This window comes from Ovis canadensis, chromosome 19 (genome assembly GCF_042477335.2).
Source record: "Ovis canadensis isolate MfBH-ARS-UI-01 breed Bighorn chromosome 19, ARS-UI_OviCan_v2, whole genome shotgun sequence".
NCBI lineage: Eukaryota > Metazoa > Chordata > Mammalia > Artiodactyla > Bovidae > Ovis > Ovis canadensis.
The window spans coordinates 68117344-68136576 of NC_091263.1; the positions used below are offsets into that span (position 1 = coordinate 68117344).

The 19233-nt window shown below is 50.8% G+C and overlaps 1 protein-coding gene across 5 annotated transcripts in view; it reads left to right on the plus strand.

The window, feature by feature from the left end:
- SLC6A20 (solute carrier family 6 member 20) overlaps positions 1-19233 on the plus strand; it is a 52269-nt gene that overhangs the window by 13053 nt on the left and 19983 nt on the right. For all 5 annotated transcript variants that reach the window (XR_011250721.1, XR_011250720.1, XR_011250722.1 and 2 more), the window contains exons 2-7: positions 888-1028; positions 2616-2707; positions 6437-6664; positions 11199-11309; positions 12204-12445; positions 13602-13764. Coding sequence is in view for 2 of the 5 variants with exons in the window: in XM_069560882.1 (XP_069416983.1) it covers positions 888-1028; positions 2616-2707; positions 6437-6664; positions 11199-11309; positions 12204-12445; positions 13602-13764 (977 nt within the window). In the remaining 3 variants the exon portion in view is untranslated. The remainder of the gene's footprint in view (positions 1-887; positions 1029-2615; positions 2708-6436; positions 6665-11198; positions 11310-12203; positions 12446-13601; positions 13765-19233) is intronic.

Genomic DNA, 19233 nt, shown 5'->3' on the forward strand with positions numbered 1-19233 from the left:
ACTCGGCTTGGGGCCTGGCCCAGAGGAAGTGTTCAGTGAGACACCTGTTTAGGGTGACACCTGCTGTGGGGCACCATGCGGGCCCGTGACAAGCCCAAGGGAAGTACGTGGAGGTGGGTGGCTGTCTGGCCGGATCGAGGGGCGATGTGCAGAACAGTCAACCACTGAGCGGCCCGGGCTCTGACCAGCCATTAGCTGCTTTAGTAGAAACGGAACGGGGGTTTCTGGCCGAGGGGCGGGGGCAGCCGAGGCACTGAAGGCACTCAAGGGTCTTGGGACAGGGGCAGTTTACCATGCAGGACGGAAGTATTTACAAGCGTTAAGGACTGATGTGGCTGCATGTGGCCCGTGGGTGGAACGGTGAGTTGAAAGGTAAAAGGATAGAAGGATGGGTGGATGGAAGGACAGACGAGTGCAGAGGTGGGAGGGTGGATTCCGGGGAAAAGGGGAAATACAGGAATGGATGGATGGGGCCTCCCGGCCGGGTCTCTGGTAAAGAATCCAGTGCAGGAGACGCGGGTTCGATCCCTGGTCCAGGAACATCCCACATGCCACAGGGCAACTAAGCTCCTGTGCCATGAGTGCTGAACCTGAGCTCTAGAGCTCTGGGAGCCACAGCTATGAAGCCCGCTCACTGCAGCTGCAGAGTAGCCCCCACTAGCTGCAACCAGAGAAAGCCCGCACGCAGCAACGAAGACCCAGCACAGCCAGAAGCAAAGAGAATGCATTTTAAAACTGTGTTTAAGCATGGATGGATGAACGGAAAGTTAGGAGAAGGAAGCGGCGAGTAGAATGGGGGGGGGGGAGGGAGGGTGTGTGTGGGGGTCCCCGGGGGGAGCCCAGGGTGATGCCCGGCTTCGTCTCTGCCCCCCCCCCCCCCCCCGCAGGGAGCTTCCTGGTGCCCTACATCATCATGCTGGTCGTGGAGGGCATGCCGCTGCTGTACCTGGAGCTGGCGGTGGGGCAGCGCATGCGCCAGGGCAGTATCGGGGCCTGGAGGACCGTCAGCCCTTACCTCAGCGGCGTCGGTAAGTGGGCACCCCTCCGTCCCCTCTGGAACAGGGAGGTAGGGCTTCCCGGTGACTCCCCAGTGAAGAATCTGCCTGCCAACTCAGGAGACGCGGGTTCCATCCCTGGGTGGAAAATACCTGCCGGAGGAGAAAGCGGCAGCCCACTCGGGTATTCGCCAAGACTCGGACACCACTGAGCGATTTAACTCACGCTACTTGTGGCTTGCCAGTGTTCTTGCCTGAAAAGTCACATGGACAGAGGAGCCTGGCCGGCTACCGTCCAGAGGGTCTCAGAGTCAGGCGTGACTGAACGGCTGCACACACACGAGAAAGAGCTGCCCAAGACAAGAGCTGTGACCCCTTGTCTGGGCCCTTCCACCAGCCGTTGCGGGACCATACAGCGGCTCCTGCTAAGTACTGACGTCTCCCCCCAATCAGCGGGCACCTGCTCCCTGCTAGGCGCTGGCCTGTGTGGGTGTGAGCTCACTAATCATCATCACACCAGAGGGCTTGTGGGGTGCTGTTAATATCTCCGGTGCATGCAAGTAGGGGCCCAGTGAGTAGCAAGAGGGGCACTACCTTCCCTCCTGCCTCCTGAGGTACTTTGAGCCGGTGTCTGGGGCGCCCTCGTGGGATCTTCGCCCGCCCAGCGCGGCCCTCGTGTGCCAGGCTCCCCTGGGAGCAGGACGAACTTTGGCCAGCAGTGGCCACGGTCTGTTCTGCTCACCTCTCCCGCACCCACACCCACACACACACAGGCAGAAAGGGGAACAGGAAAACACAGGAAAGTTTCAGGAACAGGACGCGTGTGAACTGGCACGTAACTTCATCTCAGGTGCAGAAGTGTGTCCAGAGGCCTCACACATCCAAGCGGAACTGCCCCCTCGTCTTGAACGGCTGTTAATTTTTAACACAGAGGTGTGTGGTTTTACGATGGCCCGAGCCGTCAATCACAGAGGGCTTCTCCAAGGCAGCGTTTGCGGCCTAATAGGAAAAACACCAGCTGTGGCTGCCAGCCGGGGATGCTGGTGAATGTTTACCAGCCACCTCTGCCAGGCAGGGTGGGGTAGGGGAGACCCGAGGAGAGGTCGCGGAGCGGAGCCGGGCCCGGAGGCGCGCACTGGCTCTCCAGACCCCCACGCTCTGCCCCGGGTCCCCCGGCAGCCCGGCTGGTTCCCCGCAGGCCCGGCCAGCGCAGGGCAGCCCGCGTCCCCTCCTCGCCTGACACCGCTCCCAGGCCGCCCCCGCCACCACCGAGTAGGGTGTGGCGCCGGTGACCCCGCTGTAGGCAGGCCGAGGAGCGGGCAGCTGTGGCGTCTGGCGTCGGTGACGCGAGGCGCGAATCCCGGCTCCACCGCTTGGTAGCGGCGGCCTCGGACGGGCGCTGTGTGTGGGCTCCCCGTCTGCGAAGTGGGCCTGAGGTCGCGCTGCACAACGCAGCTGTAGCGCCGCCGGCTTCACGGCCGAGGAGGCGGGGAGGGCAGCAGAGGGCGGGCCGACCCTTAGAGCTCGCGGTGCCAGGCCCCACGAGGCCCTGCCAGGCAGAGCGGGCCCTGCGGGGGGTCCTGGCTCCGCTCCTCAGGGCCCCGCGTCCTGTCTCTGCAGGCGTGGCCAGCGTGGTGGTGTCCTTCTTCCTCTGCACGTACTACAACGTCATCAACGCCTGGGCCTTCTGGTACCTCTTCCACTCCTTCCAGGTGAGCGGCCGCGGGCTGCAGCAGGAGCGGGGGTAGGGGCGCCGGCCTCAAGGGCGCCAGGCACCTGCACGGAGCAGAGGGCTTCTGAGCCGAGGATCCATGCACCCCTGCTGTTGTGTCCGATGTGTGCATACAGTTTCGGGGAGCAGGCCCCCAGATCTCATCGGGCGCTCTCTGGAGCATGTGACCCCCTCCAAAATATTAAGAACCACTACCTGCTGGGCCCAGGGGAAACTGTGGGGACAGATGGGGATGGGCCCCCCACTGAGTGTGACCACATGGACCCCCTTCTGCCTCCTGCCTCTCACCACGCGTCCTCCCGGGTTTCTGACCCTTGCCACGTCCCTTCTCGTCTCTGCAAAAGTTCTAGAAGAACCGCCGTCAACCTAGAACACAAAGATGCACATTTGAAACCTGCCTTTCTGATCATAGCCCTAGCTGATGCTCACTGTAGAAAATGAGGAAGGGACTGGGGCTTGTGGCGAAGAGAGGACCCTAATTCCACACCGAGAGGGGGTCTTAGTGTCCAAAGCTTCCCCTCATGGCCTGTGTCCACACCTTTTCCTCACAGCTGTCCGTCCGCTTCCGGGGCCCCTCCTCATGCAGCCTCCTGCACTTCAGCCTCTTCCCAGACGGGGAAAGATGGGGAGATGGGAGCCTGCAGGGGGATGCCTGCCCCTTCGCCACTGAGCCAGGCCTTCACGAGCCAGACCCTGTCTCCAAGGTCAGAAGCTATGTGGCCTGGTCGTGGAGTCTAAACTGACCCCAGCTTGCGAGGCCAGTCTCTGGAGCGTTTGAGCACACCCTTGAATCTTCTGGGCCCCGAGAGTGAGGGGCTGGCATCTCTTCTCAGAAGGTGCTATGTCCACCTCCAGTGGTAGCTTTCCACTCTGCCACAGCCAGGCCATCTGGCTGGAAAATGCCCTGACAGGACGGACTCTGCCCTGAGCTGACCTGTGCCGCTTCCTCCCCTGGCTCAACCTCCAGTTCCATGAGGACTGATCGCAGCTGTGCCTGCCCTCCACCTTCTGGGTGGCAGCAGGGCAGCTCCTCTGCTCTCCTGCCTGGGGACCGTTCCCTTCCTCCGTGCTGGGCTGTCACGTGTGGCTGGGCAGGCGGTGCGCCGCACAATGCCATTCCAACTTTGGCGTTGCCATGCGTGCCGCAGGCATTAGGCATCCCGAAGGCCGTTTTCCGAAAGTGGAAGCATTGTGTGTTCTTGTAACAAATCAAGATGATTTGACCATTTTCCAAAGGCAAAAATTAAGTATATAAAGTAAGGGGGTACCATTTTCTAACCCTCAGAAGTGTAAAAGTCAGGGACTCTGGAATCACTCGGCCGTTCATTCCAGCCGTCACAGGTCCATGGGCCCCTCCCATACCGCTCTGCCAGGAGGCCGCCTCCATGGTCCCATAGGAATGACGGTGCCTCCAGCTGCGGACGCTCACTCACACTTGCTCCGGGCCAGCTAGCGCCACCAGCACGTTAGAACTATCCCCTTGTGTAATCACGACCACACCCTGCAGTGCTGATGCCCCGGGTTCCAGAGGTGCCTTGCGAAGCTGGAAGGCTGGACGCAGCAGCCTGGCCATGGGGTCTTTGCTCCGGTCCAACCAAGTCGGGCTTTCCAGCTTTTCCCTGTGGGAGCTCCAGGCTAATAAGCATGTGAATGCAGGGATCTCAGCCTCCTCACCTAGTGATTCAGAGGGGGAGAGGCTGGGTTCTGAGAAGTGATCAGTTTAAGTCCTTCCATACTTTAAAGCTTCTCCATGCTGGCTGCATGCTGGAATCACCTGGGGGAGCTTTTGAAACTCTGAGACCCAGGCCCCACCCAGACCAGTGAAATCTGAGTCACTGCCGATACAGCCTGGGCATCAGAGTTTTTAAAGCCTCCCTTCCTCTCAAACACATACGTGATTAAGTCATGTACGTGTAGCCAAGGTTGGCGACCAGGCTGTGCTGAGCAGCAATGAATGGACGCAGTCAGTCTCCCGTAGGCCAGGCGGACCCAAGGGGGCTGTGGTCTGGGCTTCAGGTCCACAGGGACCCCCCCACCTGATGGGGGCACAGTCCTGGCTGCCATTCCACCTCGGTTTATTCCACGCGGCCTTTCTCTCCACGAGTCCTCCTGGCTCAGCAGTCCAGCCCGAGGGTCTGTGCAGGGTGCTGGCCCAGAGAATGAAAGTAAAAGCTGCAAGGCCTTCTGAACTGGCCAGGAGATGACGCAGCTTCACTCAGTGCCTCCTGTTGGTCAGACCTGGACACAGGTCAGCCCAGGTCACGGGCAGGAGCAGAGGGCGCCATCTCTCAAGGGGAGTTGCTGGTGGTCACCTTTGGAGGCATTTTAGGTCAGCGCTAGAAACCGGCTTGGAGGGATCGTTTTTCTGCCAGGGGTCCCAGCAGCACAGGGCCTAAGCACTTTCCAGGTGAAAGACGTGGGCTCCAGCTCCTTACCAGCGGAGTGGCCCTAGCCCATCAGGTAATGCTGTTGGGGCTCATTCCTGTTTCTTGTGAAATATAGGGGTTGAACCCATTGGGGTTAGATTTGCTTCTGTCAGCGGGGAGTTTTTATGTAATGAAATCTGATCCACGTTGGGCTGGTTTTTGGCAGAGCAGAGGTGGGACCCTAGCCCCCCTCCCTCCCCCACCCAGTTCAGCACTTCTCTTTAGCTCTTGGCCTTGGGTCGTGTTCATCATACCGGCACCATTTCAGTTCAGTTCAGTCGCTCAGTCGTGTCCGACTCTTTGCCACCCCATGAACCGCAGCACTCCAGGCCTCCCTGTCCATCACCAACTCCTGGAGTTCACCCAAACCGCTGCACCGTTTAGGCGCTCTGGTTTCTAAGGGAGAGAGAACCCAGCTGGAACTGGCTGATGCAGAAGAATCCCTTACTGGCTCTACCTGCAAAGTCCAGGAGTGGAACTGCTTCGGATGTAGCTTGAGGCTTAACAGGAGTCATCAGTACCTGCTCGTCTGTCTTAGATACAGAAGAAGGCTGTGGTGGGGACGAACCGCAGCCCCCTCGAACACACAGTGACTGTTAGGGAATGCCTGTCTCCACCCAGGGAGCGAGGGCAGGACCCAAGTCTTATTCCTGCTGGGACTTGCTAGGGGCTTGCGGAAATAAAGACCACCCAGATGAGAGCAAGCAGAGGCTGTTTATCCAGAGCTTGTTACAACGAGGGAGTCCCATTGCTTGCATTTGACAGAGACTGCAGGGCAGGCAGAGGACTGGGGATTGTGCTGGGTGTGTGATTGGTTAGGGGAGGGTCTCTGGCTTTCTCCTCTTGGTCCTGAGTTGGAGGGAACACAGGTTCAGAAAGCTGCAGTCAGTGACCAAGTCCTGACTGTTCCGAGCTGATGACTGCAGGCGCTGCAGTTTGGGATCCTGGGCTGGAGGCTATAGAGGTTGTGGGTCAGAGTTCATTGGTCATAGACGGTCTGGCCATTGTCCCTTTGATTTGGTCTCTCCCACCCACCGTAGAGCTGAGAGATTTTCAGCAGACACCCACGGGATGGCTGGGAGTGTGGGGCCTCTGCCAGAGCCCCACCTGTGCCCGGGGTTGGGGAGAGCCTTTGGCTCCTGGTCTGCCTTCAGCAGCTCCTGCCCTCTGGGGACCAGCGACCTCCTCCAAGAGCCTCCCCTCAGGACCGCCTCCCGTCCCCCCACCCCGACCTTTGGCCTCCACCCGCACCTCTGAGTGTAGTGTGTCTTCTGACCCCACAGGACCCCCTGCCGTGGTCCGTGTGCCCGCTGAACGGCAACCGCACGGGCTACGTCGAGGAGTGTGAGAAGGCCTCGTCCACGCAGTACTTCTGGTACCGGAAGACCCTCAACATCTCGCCGTCCATCCAGGAGAGCGGGGCGGTGCAGTGGGAGCCGGCGCTGTGCCTCGTCCTGGCCTGGCTGGTGGTGTATCTGTGCATCCTGAGGGGCACCGAGTCCACCGGCAAGGTAGGGCTTGGGGGAGTGAGTGCCCCGGGCAGCAGCGAGGCCACCGGCGCTGGGGAGTCTAGCCGCCGGAGACGGGGTCCTGGAAGTCACAGCCCTGAATCTCAAAATGAGGACCTCCCCATTCCTGGCAAGATGCGCATGTCTGTCCCGGTACCCCGCCCGTACCACCCAGGGCAGCCAGGCAGCTCGACCTAGTTTTCCTCTCTCTGAAAGCTTGTCACGTTGACATCATCCCCGACACGCACTGCACTCAGCCGCTCCCGCACCGCCGGGAGAGCTCCTAGAACTCGGGCCGACCCTCAGAGCTGCCGAGATGGTCCGTGTGGGGTTCCCCTGAGCACTGGGGCTTTCAAAGCTCTCCAGCTGGCCTGAGTGAGCAGCTGAGTCTCAGAACCTTTGGTCCATGCTGTGTTCCATGACCTAGAGAGCTGTCAGGCCTGGTTAGAAACCTTGTCTCTTCGGTGTGTCCCTAAGTTTGTGGTCCTGCTGGAGCGGGGACGTTTCTTTGACCTGCTCCGTGTGGAACGTTTTCCTGGAGGGGTTCCCTCACCTCCCGTCTCTCTGCAGCTGCAGCAGATGCTCTGGACACGCGTGTGCCCCCCTCACGCTCAGTCACGCCTCGCAGTCCCTCCATCGTGGGTGGGACACGCCCATTGTTTCAGTCTTCAGTCCTTCCCAGTAGGTCTCGCTGTCCACTCACCTGAGGCTTTCAGAGGTGAAGTCCTGCCCAGGGGCGCCGAGTAGAGAGGGCAGAGCCAGGCAGACCCCGCTTTGCCCCAGAAACTCCCCATCATTTTTGATTGCACACCTCCTGCTGGCCCACACTTTTCAGGACTTAATCAAGCCCAGCTTTTCCCTTGTGAAGGTCTTCCGAGTCCACCTGGCCCCTTGCTCCGGGCCAGCCCGGTTGCCTTCTGCAGCCCCGCCTTGTGTCTCTAACACTGGTTGGTCTGTTTACAGCTGTGTTAGTCTTAGCCTGGCGCAGTCCTCCCTGTAGCCTGTGGCATCTTTCGATGTGGCGTGCGCGCCTCTCTCCGGCTGTGGCCTGCGGTCCCAGGAGGTGTGGTGTGCCGGTTTAGTTGCCCCGCAGCACGTGGGATCCTAGTTCTCCAACCAGGGATCAAACCCCTGCCCCAGAAGGCAGATTCGTGACCACCAGACCACCAGGCTAGTCCCCCCACTGTGTGTTTCTTGAGGCATCAGGACCAGAACTACCCACAGTATTTTAGGTGTCCGGTGACACCCCAGGACCATGTCTAGTAGGTTATCTTTAGGTTTCAGGGCCCTGTGATGGTCAGCATCTTAGTCCCAATAACCCCCATCTCACCACCAAAAAGTTGAGATTCTACAGCAGCTCACTCTGTCCCATCTTGAAGTTTGGAGGGTATTTTATGCTCAGAATAAAGGTTTCTCCACTGGCCTCTGCCAAATTATCACAAACATGATCCAGAAGATCCAAGGGCAGTATCTGCAAATGTGGAGACTCAGTGTTCAGTTCAGTCGCTCAGTCGTGTCCGACTTTGCGACCCCATGAACCGCAGCACGCCAGGCCTCCCTGTCCATCACCAACTCCCGGAGTTCACCCAAACCCATGTCCATTGAGTCGGTGATGCCATCCAACCCTCTCATCCTCTGTCGTCCCCTTCTCCTGCCCTCAATCTTTCCCAACATCAGGGTCCTTTCAAATGAGTCAGCTCTTTGCATCAGGTGGCCAAAGTATTGGAGTTTCAGCAATGAGGCCATCCCTTTTCCAGATCACTGAGAAAGTTGCTAAATGAGGACATGTCATGACATGAAAACTTACTGTCTGTTTCCTCGGCTTAAGCCATGCCCCTCTCCATGACAGAAGTACCCCAACAGCTGTTAGTTTGTGGCGTACAGCAGTGATTCAGTTATGGACAGTCTTTTCATATTCTCTTCCATTATGGTTTATTACAGGATATTTAACACATCCTGGGCTAGACAATAGGACCTTGCTGTTTATCCATTATATATGTATATATCTTATAGTTTGCATCGGCTAATCCCAGACTCCCAGTCCAGCCTTCCCCACCCTCCTTTTTCCTTAGCAGCCGCAACTCTGTTCTCTGTTTTGTAGGTAGGCTCATTTGCGTCATATTTTAGATTCCAGGGATAAGTGATATCACATGGTATTTGCCATTCTGACTTACTTCAGTTAGTATAACTTCTGGGTCCATCCGTGTCACTGCAAATGGCATGATTTCATTCTCTTTATGGCTGAGTCATAGGCCGTTGCTTCCATATATCACGTCTTCTTTATCTATTCATCTGTTGATGGACATTCAGGCTGTTCCCACGTCTTGTCTGTCGTGAATAGCGCTGCCGTGAACGTAAGGGTGCATGTATCTTTTTAAATTTTAGCTTTGTCTGAATATATGCCCAGGAATGGGACTGCTGGGTCATATGGCAACTCCATTTTTAGTTTTCGGAGGCACCTCCATATTGTTTTCTCTAGTGGCTGTACCATCTTACATTCTCACCAACAGTGTGGGACGGCTCCCTTTTCTCCACACCCTCTCCAGCATTTGTTATGTGTAGACTTTTTAATGATGGCCATTCTGACCAGTGTGAAGTGACGCCTCATTGTAGCTTTGATTTGTCTAGTGACCAGCGACATTGAACTTCTTTTCATGTGCCCATTGTCCATCTGAGTGTCTTGGAAAATGTCCCTTTAGGGCTTCTGCGCATCTTTGGATTGGGTTGTGTTTTTTTGCTGTAGTTGTACTGAGTCATAGGAGCTCCAACGGCTCTGTTTATGGGGGTGACTTTTGTTAAAGCCTGTGTGCTGTGTGTTGGCCTTCTTTGTTGGACTCTGCTTTCTTCCCTTCCAAGGTTTGTTTTTAGATTATTCACAAATGGTTTTCCCAAGTACTTTAGGCTGGATCACACATCCAGCAATCCTTCTAGCTTCCCTGACTGGGGAGAGGTGAGCCATCCTGGTCTCGACCTAAGAGAGCTGCCCAGGAAGCGAGCTGACCTCTGGGGGCGGGTGGGGGCTACCAAGGCCTGGCTCCGTGTGTCCTCTGAGCGTTCCCTGGTTACAGACACTGGTCACCCCTCCCCTGTTGTCTCTTGATTTCCTTCAGCTCACTGGCCAGATGCCCTCTCTTTCCACTTTCCTGTTCCCATCTTGAACCTGGTTTATCTTCGTGTAATCTCATGTGGGTGCATTACTCATCTCAAGTTACAATATCCTCACTTAAGAAGCACCATACAAGACACACCCGACGTCTGCCTGCCATCCCCAGGGTGACAGGGCAGAGTGCCACTCAGGTGTCCTTGGAAATTCATGGGAAGATAGTGCCACACCTCAGTGGGAATGGAGGGCCGGGTGCAGCTGGGCTTGGGTCACCGGCTCTGATTCTCACAGGGGGACCAAACATGAAGGGAACTGATTTTACTTAAAAAAAAAAAAGAAACAAACAAACCCCAAACAATCCCCTCCACCAGAGAAAATAACCAAGCAGAAAAAAAAACGTGCAGAGTGTTTGCAAAGGGGCTCTGGTGCACATACGAGCTGATCTGCAGGAAAGCAAACTCCAGCCCCGGGTGGGCGTCCGTGCACTTGAAGGTCTCTACTGTAAGACTCTGTGGAAAAGCTGCCCAGCGTTGAGAGGCTACTTCCAAAGCTACCATGAAAATCAAAGATAAAACATCAGTGAACCCATGACATACGTCAGCAGGGAAAGAACTGGTTGACAAAAAAAATCCCCGATAGGCACCTTTAAAGCCCATGGAAGGCCTCTCTCACCTTCTGAGGTGGCCCACAGTCTGTATGTGGGGTGTGCTTCCCTCTAAATAAATCCACTTCGTACCATAAAAAGCAGCCCGTGGAGGTGAGGCCTTTCATAAAAACCATTGCATTGCTATTGTATTTTCCACAAGCACACCAAACGACACCACTTTCCTTTATACACTCATGGCCAAGCTTGTCTCAGGCCCCAGTCCTGGGGGTACCTGACCTTCCTCCAAGCTCCTGTTTTTTTTTTTTTTTTCCTTTCAGAGGTGATATAAATCCTGTGTGACTGCTTCCTGCTATGCGTGGGCCATGAGGGAAGCTCAGAGATTAGTCTGGCTCAGAATCTGGGTAGCACCTCACCTCTTCTGTGAGCCTCCTTTTCCTCGGGGCGCATCTTCCTGGATTGCCTACATTTTCTTTTTAACACAGATATCTCATGATATTCCTGTGGGCAGCCTTAAGTCCTTTCTGGAATAAGGTTGAGTTGAAGGGAGGCTGGAGGACAGAGGTTTCCAGGACCTGTTCCCTCTTCTCCACTGAACAGGAGATTTCCTGGGGGTCCCACGCGTGGGCATCCATGTCCACCACCCAGTTCCCCAAACTCAGAACCCGTGTCTGACCAAGAACCACAATACCTTCCCAGCTGTTGGTTGCCCAAACAGCCAAGATGGTGCCATGGCGTCCGTGGGGATGGCGGGTCTGCCTTCGTTGGGCCTAAGGGCCCTGTAGTCCCTGCTTCTCCAGGGAGCTGACTCTGCGCTCTGGTGCCCACAGGTGGTATACTTCACTGCATTGCTGCCCTACTGTGTGCTTTTCATCTACCTGGTCAGGGGCCTCACACTCCATGGAGCCACCAATGGCCTGGCGTACATGTTCACTCCCAAGGTATGGGCTGGAGGGGAGGGGCCCCAAGGGTACCCCCATTCATCCCCCCACCTTGCAGGATGGGTGGAAGGGGGAGACCAAGCGGGAGTGGAGCAGTCGTGAACTCAGGGAAGTGGATGTGAGCCCGCCAGGCAGTGAGGGTCGTGGCTTCCATGTCCTCAGCCAGGGAGCCCCCACGCCTGTGGATGCTGGGGCGTGACTCTCTGCTCCACCTTCACGCTCATCCTCACTGCCCCCAACCTCTGCTGCCCCAGTCTCACCCCAAAGCCTCTGCTCCAGCTGCGGACCAAGTTGTTCCCCAGGAGCATCCCTGCAGTCAGCTCACCCTCCTGCTCGCACTTCTAGGCACCCCTTTCCCTATGGGGGTGAATCCACATGGCAGGGCCCCCCATGATCCTGTCCCAGGCACCCCACAGCTGATGCTCATTAAGAGGGCCGCTGTTGCCGTTGGGACAGGGCAGTCGTTTAGCAAGTCTGGTCCCTGGGGACAGTGTGGCTGTAGCAGCATTGCCCCTAACGTCAGGCTGGGGCACAAGTCAGCCCCAGGCACCAGCACCTGCATCCCTGGAGGCCCAGACCCGTGCAGTGCCTGGGTCATGAACCAGGGCTTCAATTCCTTTGAGAACGATTTTATCCGATACTGTCTCCTCTGGGTAAGAGGCGGTGGGGGTGGGGGGTGGTGTGACGTGAGGATGTGTTTTATCCTCTGAGAACCTGGCGAGGCCAGGAGTACTGGGTTCGAGCCTCAGGCCTGCCCTGGCTGGCTGTGTGCCGCAGGCCAGTTCCTTCCCCTCTCTGCGCCCCTGCCCCCTGCTGGTCTGAGAGCCTGGGGTTCCCATCTGGGGTTCACCCACCCTGTCGTCACTGGCTTTAACCCCCAACTGCTCCCCACAGATGGAGCAGTTGGCCAACCCCAAGGCCTGGATCAACGCAGCCACCCAAATCTTCTTCTCACTCGGCCTGGGGTTCGGCAGCCTCATTGCCTTCGCCAGCTACAACGAACCCTCCAACAACTGCCAGAAGCACGCCATCATTGTGTCCATCATCAACAGCTCCACCTCCATCTTTGCCAGCATCGTCACCTTCTCCATCTATGGCTTCAAGGCCACCTTCAACTACGAGAGCTGCTTGAACAAGTAAGCCTGGGCCACCCGCTGGGCCCCAGCCTCAAGGAGGCCAGTGAGCCTGCAAAGGCCTGAGCTGAAGGGCCTCTGTGAAGAGGCAGAGACCAGAAACCAAGGGGTAGTGTCTTTGCTGACCTCAATCCAGGCTTCAAATCAGAACCACCGGCGTCTGCCTGAGGGGATGAGGGCAGTTTTGCTCACTTAGCACCAATAGGGCATTCAACACATGAGAAACCAGCATCTTCTGTCCCATCTCCCCCGCCTCAGAAGTAACCAAGAGCTCCCCAGCTGAGCCATGGACCTTGCAGAATCTTTCTGGTGCCCCCTTACCCAAAACATAAGAAACATCATCCAGAAGGTATGCTGTCCAGCACAGCAATCCCTAGCCACAAGGGGCTATTTACAAAATTTAAATGTAAATTGAATGAACAGTAGCTAAAATTTTGTTTTGTTGTTGTTGTTCAGTGGCTAAGTCATGTCTGACTTTGCCACCCCATGGCCTGCAGCACACCAGGCTTCCCTGTCCTTCACTGTCTCCCAGAGTTTGCTCAAACTCATGTCCATTGAGTCAGTGATGCCATCCAAACATCTCATCCTCTGTCACCCCCTTCTCCTGCCTTCAATCTTGCCCAGCATCTTTTCCGGTGAGTCAGCTCTTTGCATCAGATGGCCAGAGTATTGGAGCTTCAGCATCAGTCCTTCCAATGAATATTTGGGGTTGATGTCCTTTTAGGATTGACTGGTTTAATCTTTTGCTGTCCAAGGCACTCTCAAGAACCTTCTCCAGCACCACAGTTCAAATGCATCCATTCTTGATTTAAGATTGGTCTCCATCTTGGTATAAGGTAGTTGAAATCAGCCTCTCAGTGGCTCTAGCCTGATTCAAGTACTCAGTGGCCACACATGACGAGTGGGTACGAGATTGGAGAGCACTGATGTAGAACTTGCCCATCATCGCTGGAGGTTCTGACAATGCTGGTCCAGAGGGTAAAACAGCCCACCCAGCAGTGTGGGTCTGGTTCCTTTGATTATCACTGTTTCTATCTGAGGCTCCTTCAAAGTCATTTACAATCACCCTGTCCTTTAAAAGCTCAACAGTCAGCACATTCCCTAAGTGGGAGAGGGTTTGGCGACAGTGACCTTTGTAATCAGCTGCTGTGCTCTGCAGGGTGATTCTGCTGCTGACCAATTCTTTCGACCTTGAAGATGGCTTTTTGACAGCCAACAACCTGGAGCAAGTGAAAGATTACCTGGCGTCTGCCTACCCCAGCAAGTACAGCGAGGTGTTCCCACAAATTAAAAACTGCAGCTTGGAGTCGGAGCTGGAGACGGTAAGCTGCTGGCAAAATCTTGACTTGCTTCACCCACACGCTTCACAGGGGCCTTTACCCCTGCCCATGAGAAAGGGCAAATTGAGGGGTATACACACCCCATGAATATCAGGGAAATATTCAGGGAAAATTCTGAATTTTCTTCCCTGCGCCTCTTAGAGGACAAGCGCCCTGCCCACCATTCTCCCGGGTGCTGCACGGGCATCCCAGTCACCACACAGTTCCTTTGGGACCCCTGTGTCCTTTGTTTCTTTAACTTGGCTCTTTTTAAAATTTAAAAATAGAAGAAAGGATGAAGAGTAATTAAACACCCACTTGTCCACCTCTCAGAATGAAAAATTTAAACATTTTGTCAATTTGGGGCTCAGATTTTTTTATGTAAAAGGAAAGAACATTTTAGGGACAAAGGTAGAATTCTCTTTGTTACTCTCCCGAGCCCAGAACCTTCGTTTTGATGACTTTATTACTCATATATATCGTGAGTAACGTTGTTGTTTTTCTTGGCAGTTTTTAAGTGGAAATAAGTGGTCCTAAGAGAGATCTTTCTCATTCAGCAGCTTATTTGAGATTGCTCTATGGGGATACATATGGACTTCCGTTCATTCAGTGTAAGAGTGACATTTTGTTCTATCATAAATATCCCACACTTGATTGAACCTGAGCCACCAGCACTGGAAGCCTAGAGTCCCCAGCTGGACCTCCAGAGAATTCTCTATGAACTTCCCTACTGATTTATTTAGGTTTTTCAAAAAACTTCTGCTACAAAAATCACTCTTATATACATTTTACAGAATTAAATGGCTAGGCTGGGACCTCTGTTTTTAAAAATGTTAAAAAAAATTGAACTCTGCTTGATTTCAAATCTGTTATTATAAACATCACAGTGATTCAGTTACACATAAATTTTTTTTCATATACTTTTGCGTTAAGGTTTATTATAGATTATTGAATACAGTTCCTTGTGCTATAAGTATTACCTTGTTTATGTAATATATCAATAGATGTGTGTGTGTGTATGTATGTGTAAGTTTTCCTCTCCAGGTTCTAACTCCCAATTCAACCTTCTTCAGAATCCCTCGCCCAGGCAATCACAAGAATATTCTCAATGTTTGTGGCTCTCTTCTTTCATAGAAAACTTCCTTTTAGTCATATTATTTTGTAAATTATTATTAATATAATTTTATTTTATAATGAGTAGAGTTGATTTATGCTATTGTGTTTGTTTTGGGTATCCATCAACGTCAAACAGTTATACATAAAAATATATCTATTGTTTTTCAGATTCTTTTCCTAATCCATTTTGAGTTTATTTTTGTGTCTGGTGTTAGAAAGTGTTCTAGTTTCATTCTTTTCCACGTGGTTGACCAGTTTTCCCAGTACCACTTGTTAAAGAGATTGTCTTTTCTCCACTGTATAGTCTTACCTCCTTTGTCAAAGATAAGGTGTCCATACGTGCGTGGATTTATCTCTGGGCTTTCTATTTTGTTCCATTGATCTATATTTTTGTCTTTGTGCCAGTACCATACTGTCTTGATGACTGTGGCTTTGTAGAAGAGCCTGAAGTCAGGCAGGTTGATTCCTCCAGTTCCATTCTTCTTTCTCAAGATTGCTTTGGCTATTAGACGTTTTTTGTATTTCCATACAAATTGTGAAATTATTTATTCTAGCTCTGTGAAAAATACTGTTGGTAGCTTGATAGGGATTGCACTGAATCTATAGATTGCTTTGGGTAGTATACTCATTTTCACTGTATTGATTGTTCCGATCCATGAACATGGTATATTTCTCCACCTATTAGTGTCCCCTTTGATTTCTTTCATCAGTGTTTTATAGTTTTCTATATACAGGTTTTTAGTTTCTTTAGGTAGATATATTCCTAAGTAGTTTATTCTTTGCATTGCAATGGTGAATGGAATTGTTTCCTTAATTTCTCTATTTTCTCATTGTTAGTGTACAGGATGCAAGGGATTTCTGTGTGTTGATTTTATATCCTACAACTTTACTATATTCGTTGATAAGCTCTAGTAATTTTCTGGTGGGGTCTTTAGGGTTTTCTATGTAGAGGATCATGTCATCTGCAAACAGTGAGAGTTTTACTTCTTCTTTTCCAGTTTGGATTCCTTTTATTTCTTTTTCTGCTCTGATTGCTGTGGCCAAAACTTCCAGAACTGTGTTGAATAGTAGCGGTGAAAGTGGGCACCCTTCTCTTGTTCCTGACTTTAGGGGAAATGCTTTCAATTTTTCACCATTGAGGATAATGTTTGCTGTGGGTTTGTCATATATAGCTTTTATGATGTTGAGGTATGTTCCTTCTATTCCTGCTTTCTGGAGAGTTTTTATCATAAATGGATGTTGAATTTTGTCAAAGGCTTTCTCTGCATCTATTGAGATAATTATATGGCTTTTATTTTTCAATTTGTTAATGTGGCATATTACATTGATTGATTTGTGGATACTGAAGAATCCTTGCATCCCTGGGATAAAGCCCACTTGGTCATGGTGTATGATCTTTTTAATGTGTCGTTGGATTCTGACTGTTAGAATTTTGTTAAGGATTTTTGCATCTATGTTCATCAGTGATATTGGGCTATAGTTTTCTTTTTTTGTGTGGCATCTTTGTCAGGTTTTGGTATTAGGGTGATGGTGGCCTCATAGAATGAGTTTGGAAGTTTACCTTCCTCTGCAATTTTCTGGAAGAGTTTGAGTAGGATAGGTGTTAGCTCTTCTCTAAATTTTTGGTAGAATTCAGCTGTGAAGCCATCTGGACCTGGGCTTTTGTTTGCTGGAAAATTTCTGATTACAGTTTCAATTTCTGTGCTTGTGATGGGTCTGTTAAGAGTTTCTATTTCTTCCTGGTTCAGTTTTGGAAAGTTGTACTTTTCTAAGAATTTGTCCATTTCTTCCACGTTGTCCATTTTATTGGCATATAGTTGCTGATAGTAATCTCTTATGATCCTTTGTATTTCTGTCTTGTCTGTTGTGATCTCTCCATTTTCATATCTAATTTTATTGATTTGATTTTTCTCCCTTTGTTTCTTGATGAGTCTGGCTTATGGTTTATTAATTTTATTTATCCTTTCAAAGAACCAGCTTTTGGCTTTGTTGATTTTTGCTATGGTCTCTTTTGTTTCTTTTGCATTTATTTCTGCCCTAATTTTTAAGATTTCTTTCCTTCTACTAACCCTGAGGCTCTTCATTTCTTCCTTTTCTAGTTGCTTTAGGTGCAGACTTAGGTTATTTATTTGACTTTTTTCTTGTTTCTTGAGGCATGCCTGTATTGCTATGAACTTTCCCCTTAGCACTGCTTTTACAGTGTCCTGCAGGTTTTGGGTTGTTTTGTTTTCATTTTCATTTGTTTCTATGCATATTTTGATTTCTTTTTTATTTCTTCTGTGATTTGTTGGTTATTCAGCAGTGTGTTGTTCAGCCTCTGTATGTTGGAATTTTTAATAGTTTTTCTCCTGTAAATGACATCTAATCTTACTGCATTGTGGTCAGAAAAGATGCTTGGAATGACTTCAATTTTTTTGAATTTACCAAGGCTAAATTTATGGCCCAGGATGTGATCTGTCCTGGAGAAGGTTCCGTGTGCACTTGAGTAAAAGGTGAAATTCATTGTTTTGGGGTGAAATGTCCTGTAGATATCAATTAGGTCTAACTGGTCTATTGTATCATTTAAAGTTTGTGTTTCCTTGTTAATTTTCTTTTTAGTTGATCTATCCATAGGTGTGAGTGGGGTATTAAAGTCTCCCACTATTATTGTGTTATTGTTAATTTCCCCTTTCATACTTGTTAGCATTTATCTTACATATTGCAGTGCTCCTATGTTGGGTGCATATATAATTGTTGTATCTTCTTCTTGGATTGATCCTTTGATCAATCCAGCCTTTATTTTAAAGTCTATTTTATTTGACATGAGTATTGCTACTCCTGCTTTCTTTTGGTCTCCATTTGTGTGGAATATCTTTTTCCAGCCCTTCACTTTCAGTCTGTATGTGTCCCTTGTTTTGAGGTGGGTCTCTTGTACAACATATATAGGGGTCTTGTTTTGCTATCCATTCAGCCAGTCTTTGTCTTTTGGTTGGGGCATTCAACCCATTTACATTTAAGGTAATTATTGATAAGTATGATCCCCTTGTCATTTACTTTGTTGTTTTGGGTTCGAGTTTATACACCCTTTCTGTGTTTCCTGTCTAGAGAAGATCCTTAAGCATTTGTTGGAGAGCTGGTTTGGTGGTGCTGAATTCTCTCAGCTTTTGCTTGTCTCTGAAGCTTTTGATTTCTCCTTCATATTTGAATGAGCTCCTTGCTGGGTACAGTAATCTGGGCTGTAGGTTATTTTCTTTCATCACTTTTTAAAGTATGTCCTGCCATTCCCTTCTGGCCTGAAGAGTTTCTATTGAAAGATCAGCTGTTATCCTTATGGGAATCCCCTTGTCTGATATTTGTTGTTTTTCCCTTGCTGGTTTTAATATTTGTTGTGTTTGATCTTCATTGATTTGATTAATATGTGTCTTGGGTGTTTCATCTTGGGTTTATCCTGTTTGGGAGTCTCTGGGTTTCTTGGACTTGGGCAACTATTTCCTTCCCCATTTTAGGGAAGTTTTCAACTACTATCTCCTCAAGTATTATCTTTTTGTCTTCTTCTTCTGGGACTCCTGTGATTCAAATGTTGGGGCTTTTAACATTGTCCCAGAGGTCTCTGAGGTTGTCCTCATTTCTTTTGATTCACTTTTCTTTTTCCCTCTCTGCTTCACTTATTTCTACCACTCTATCTTCTACCTCACTAATCCTATCTTCTGCCTCTGTTATTCTATGGTTGGTTCCCTCCAGAGTGTTTTTTATCTCATTTATTGCATTATTCATTATATACTGACTTTTTAAATTTCTTCTAGGTCCTTGTTAAACTTTTCTTGCACCTTCTCAATCCTTGTCTCCAGGCTATTTATCTGTAACTCCATTTTGTTTTCAAGACTTTGGATCATTTTCACTATCATTATTCTGAATTCTTTATCAGGTAGGTTCCCTATCTCTTCATCTTTTGTTTGGTTTGGTGGGCATTTATCCTGTTCCTTACCTGCTGAATATTTCTCTGCCTTTTCATCTTGTTTAGATTGCTGTGTTTGGGGTGGCCTTTCTGTATTCTGGCAGTTTGCAGTTCCTCTTTATTGTGGAGGTTCCTCAGTGTGGGTGGGGTTGTAAGGGTGGCTTGTCAAGGTTTCCTGGTTAGGGAAGTTTGTGTCGGTGTTCTGGTGGGTAGAGCTGGGTTTCTTCTCTCTGGAGTGCAATGAAGTATCCAGTAGTGAGTTTTGAGATGTCAGTGGGTTTGCTGTGACTTTGGGCAGCCTGTATATTGAAGCTCGGGGCTACGTTCCTATGTTGCTGGAGAATTTGCATGGTATGTCTTACTCTGGAACTTGCTGGCTCTTGAGTGGTGCTTGGTTTCCGTGTAGGTATGGAGGGTTTTGG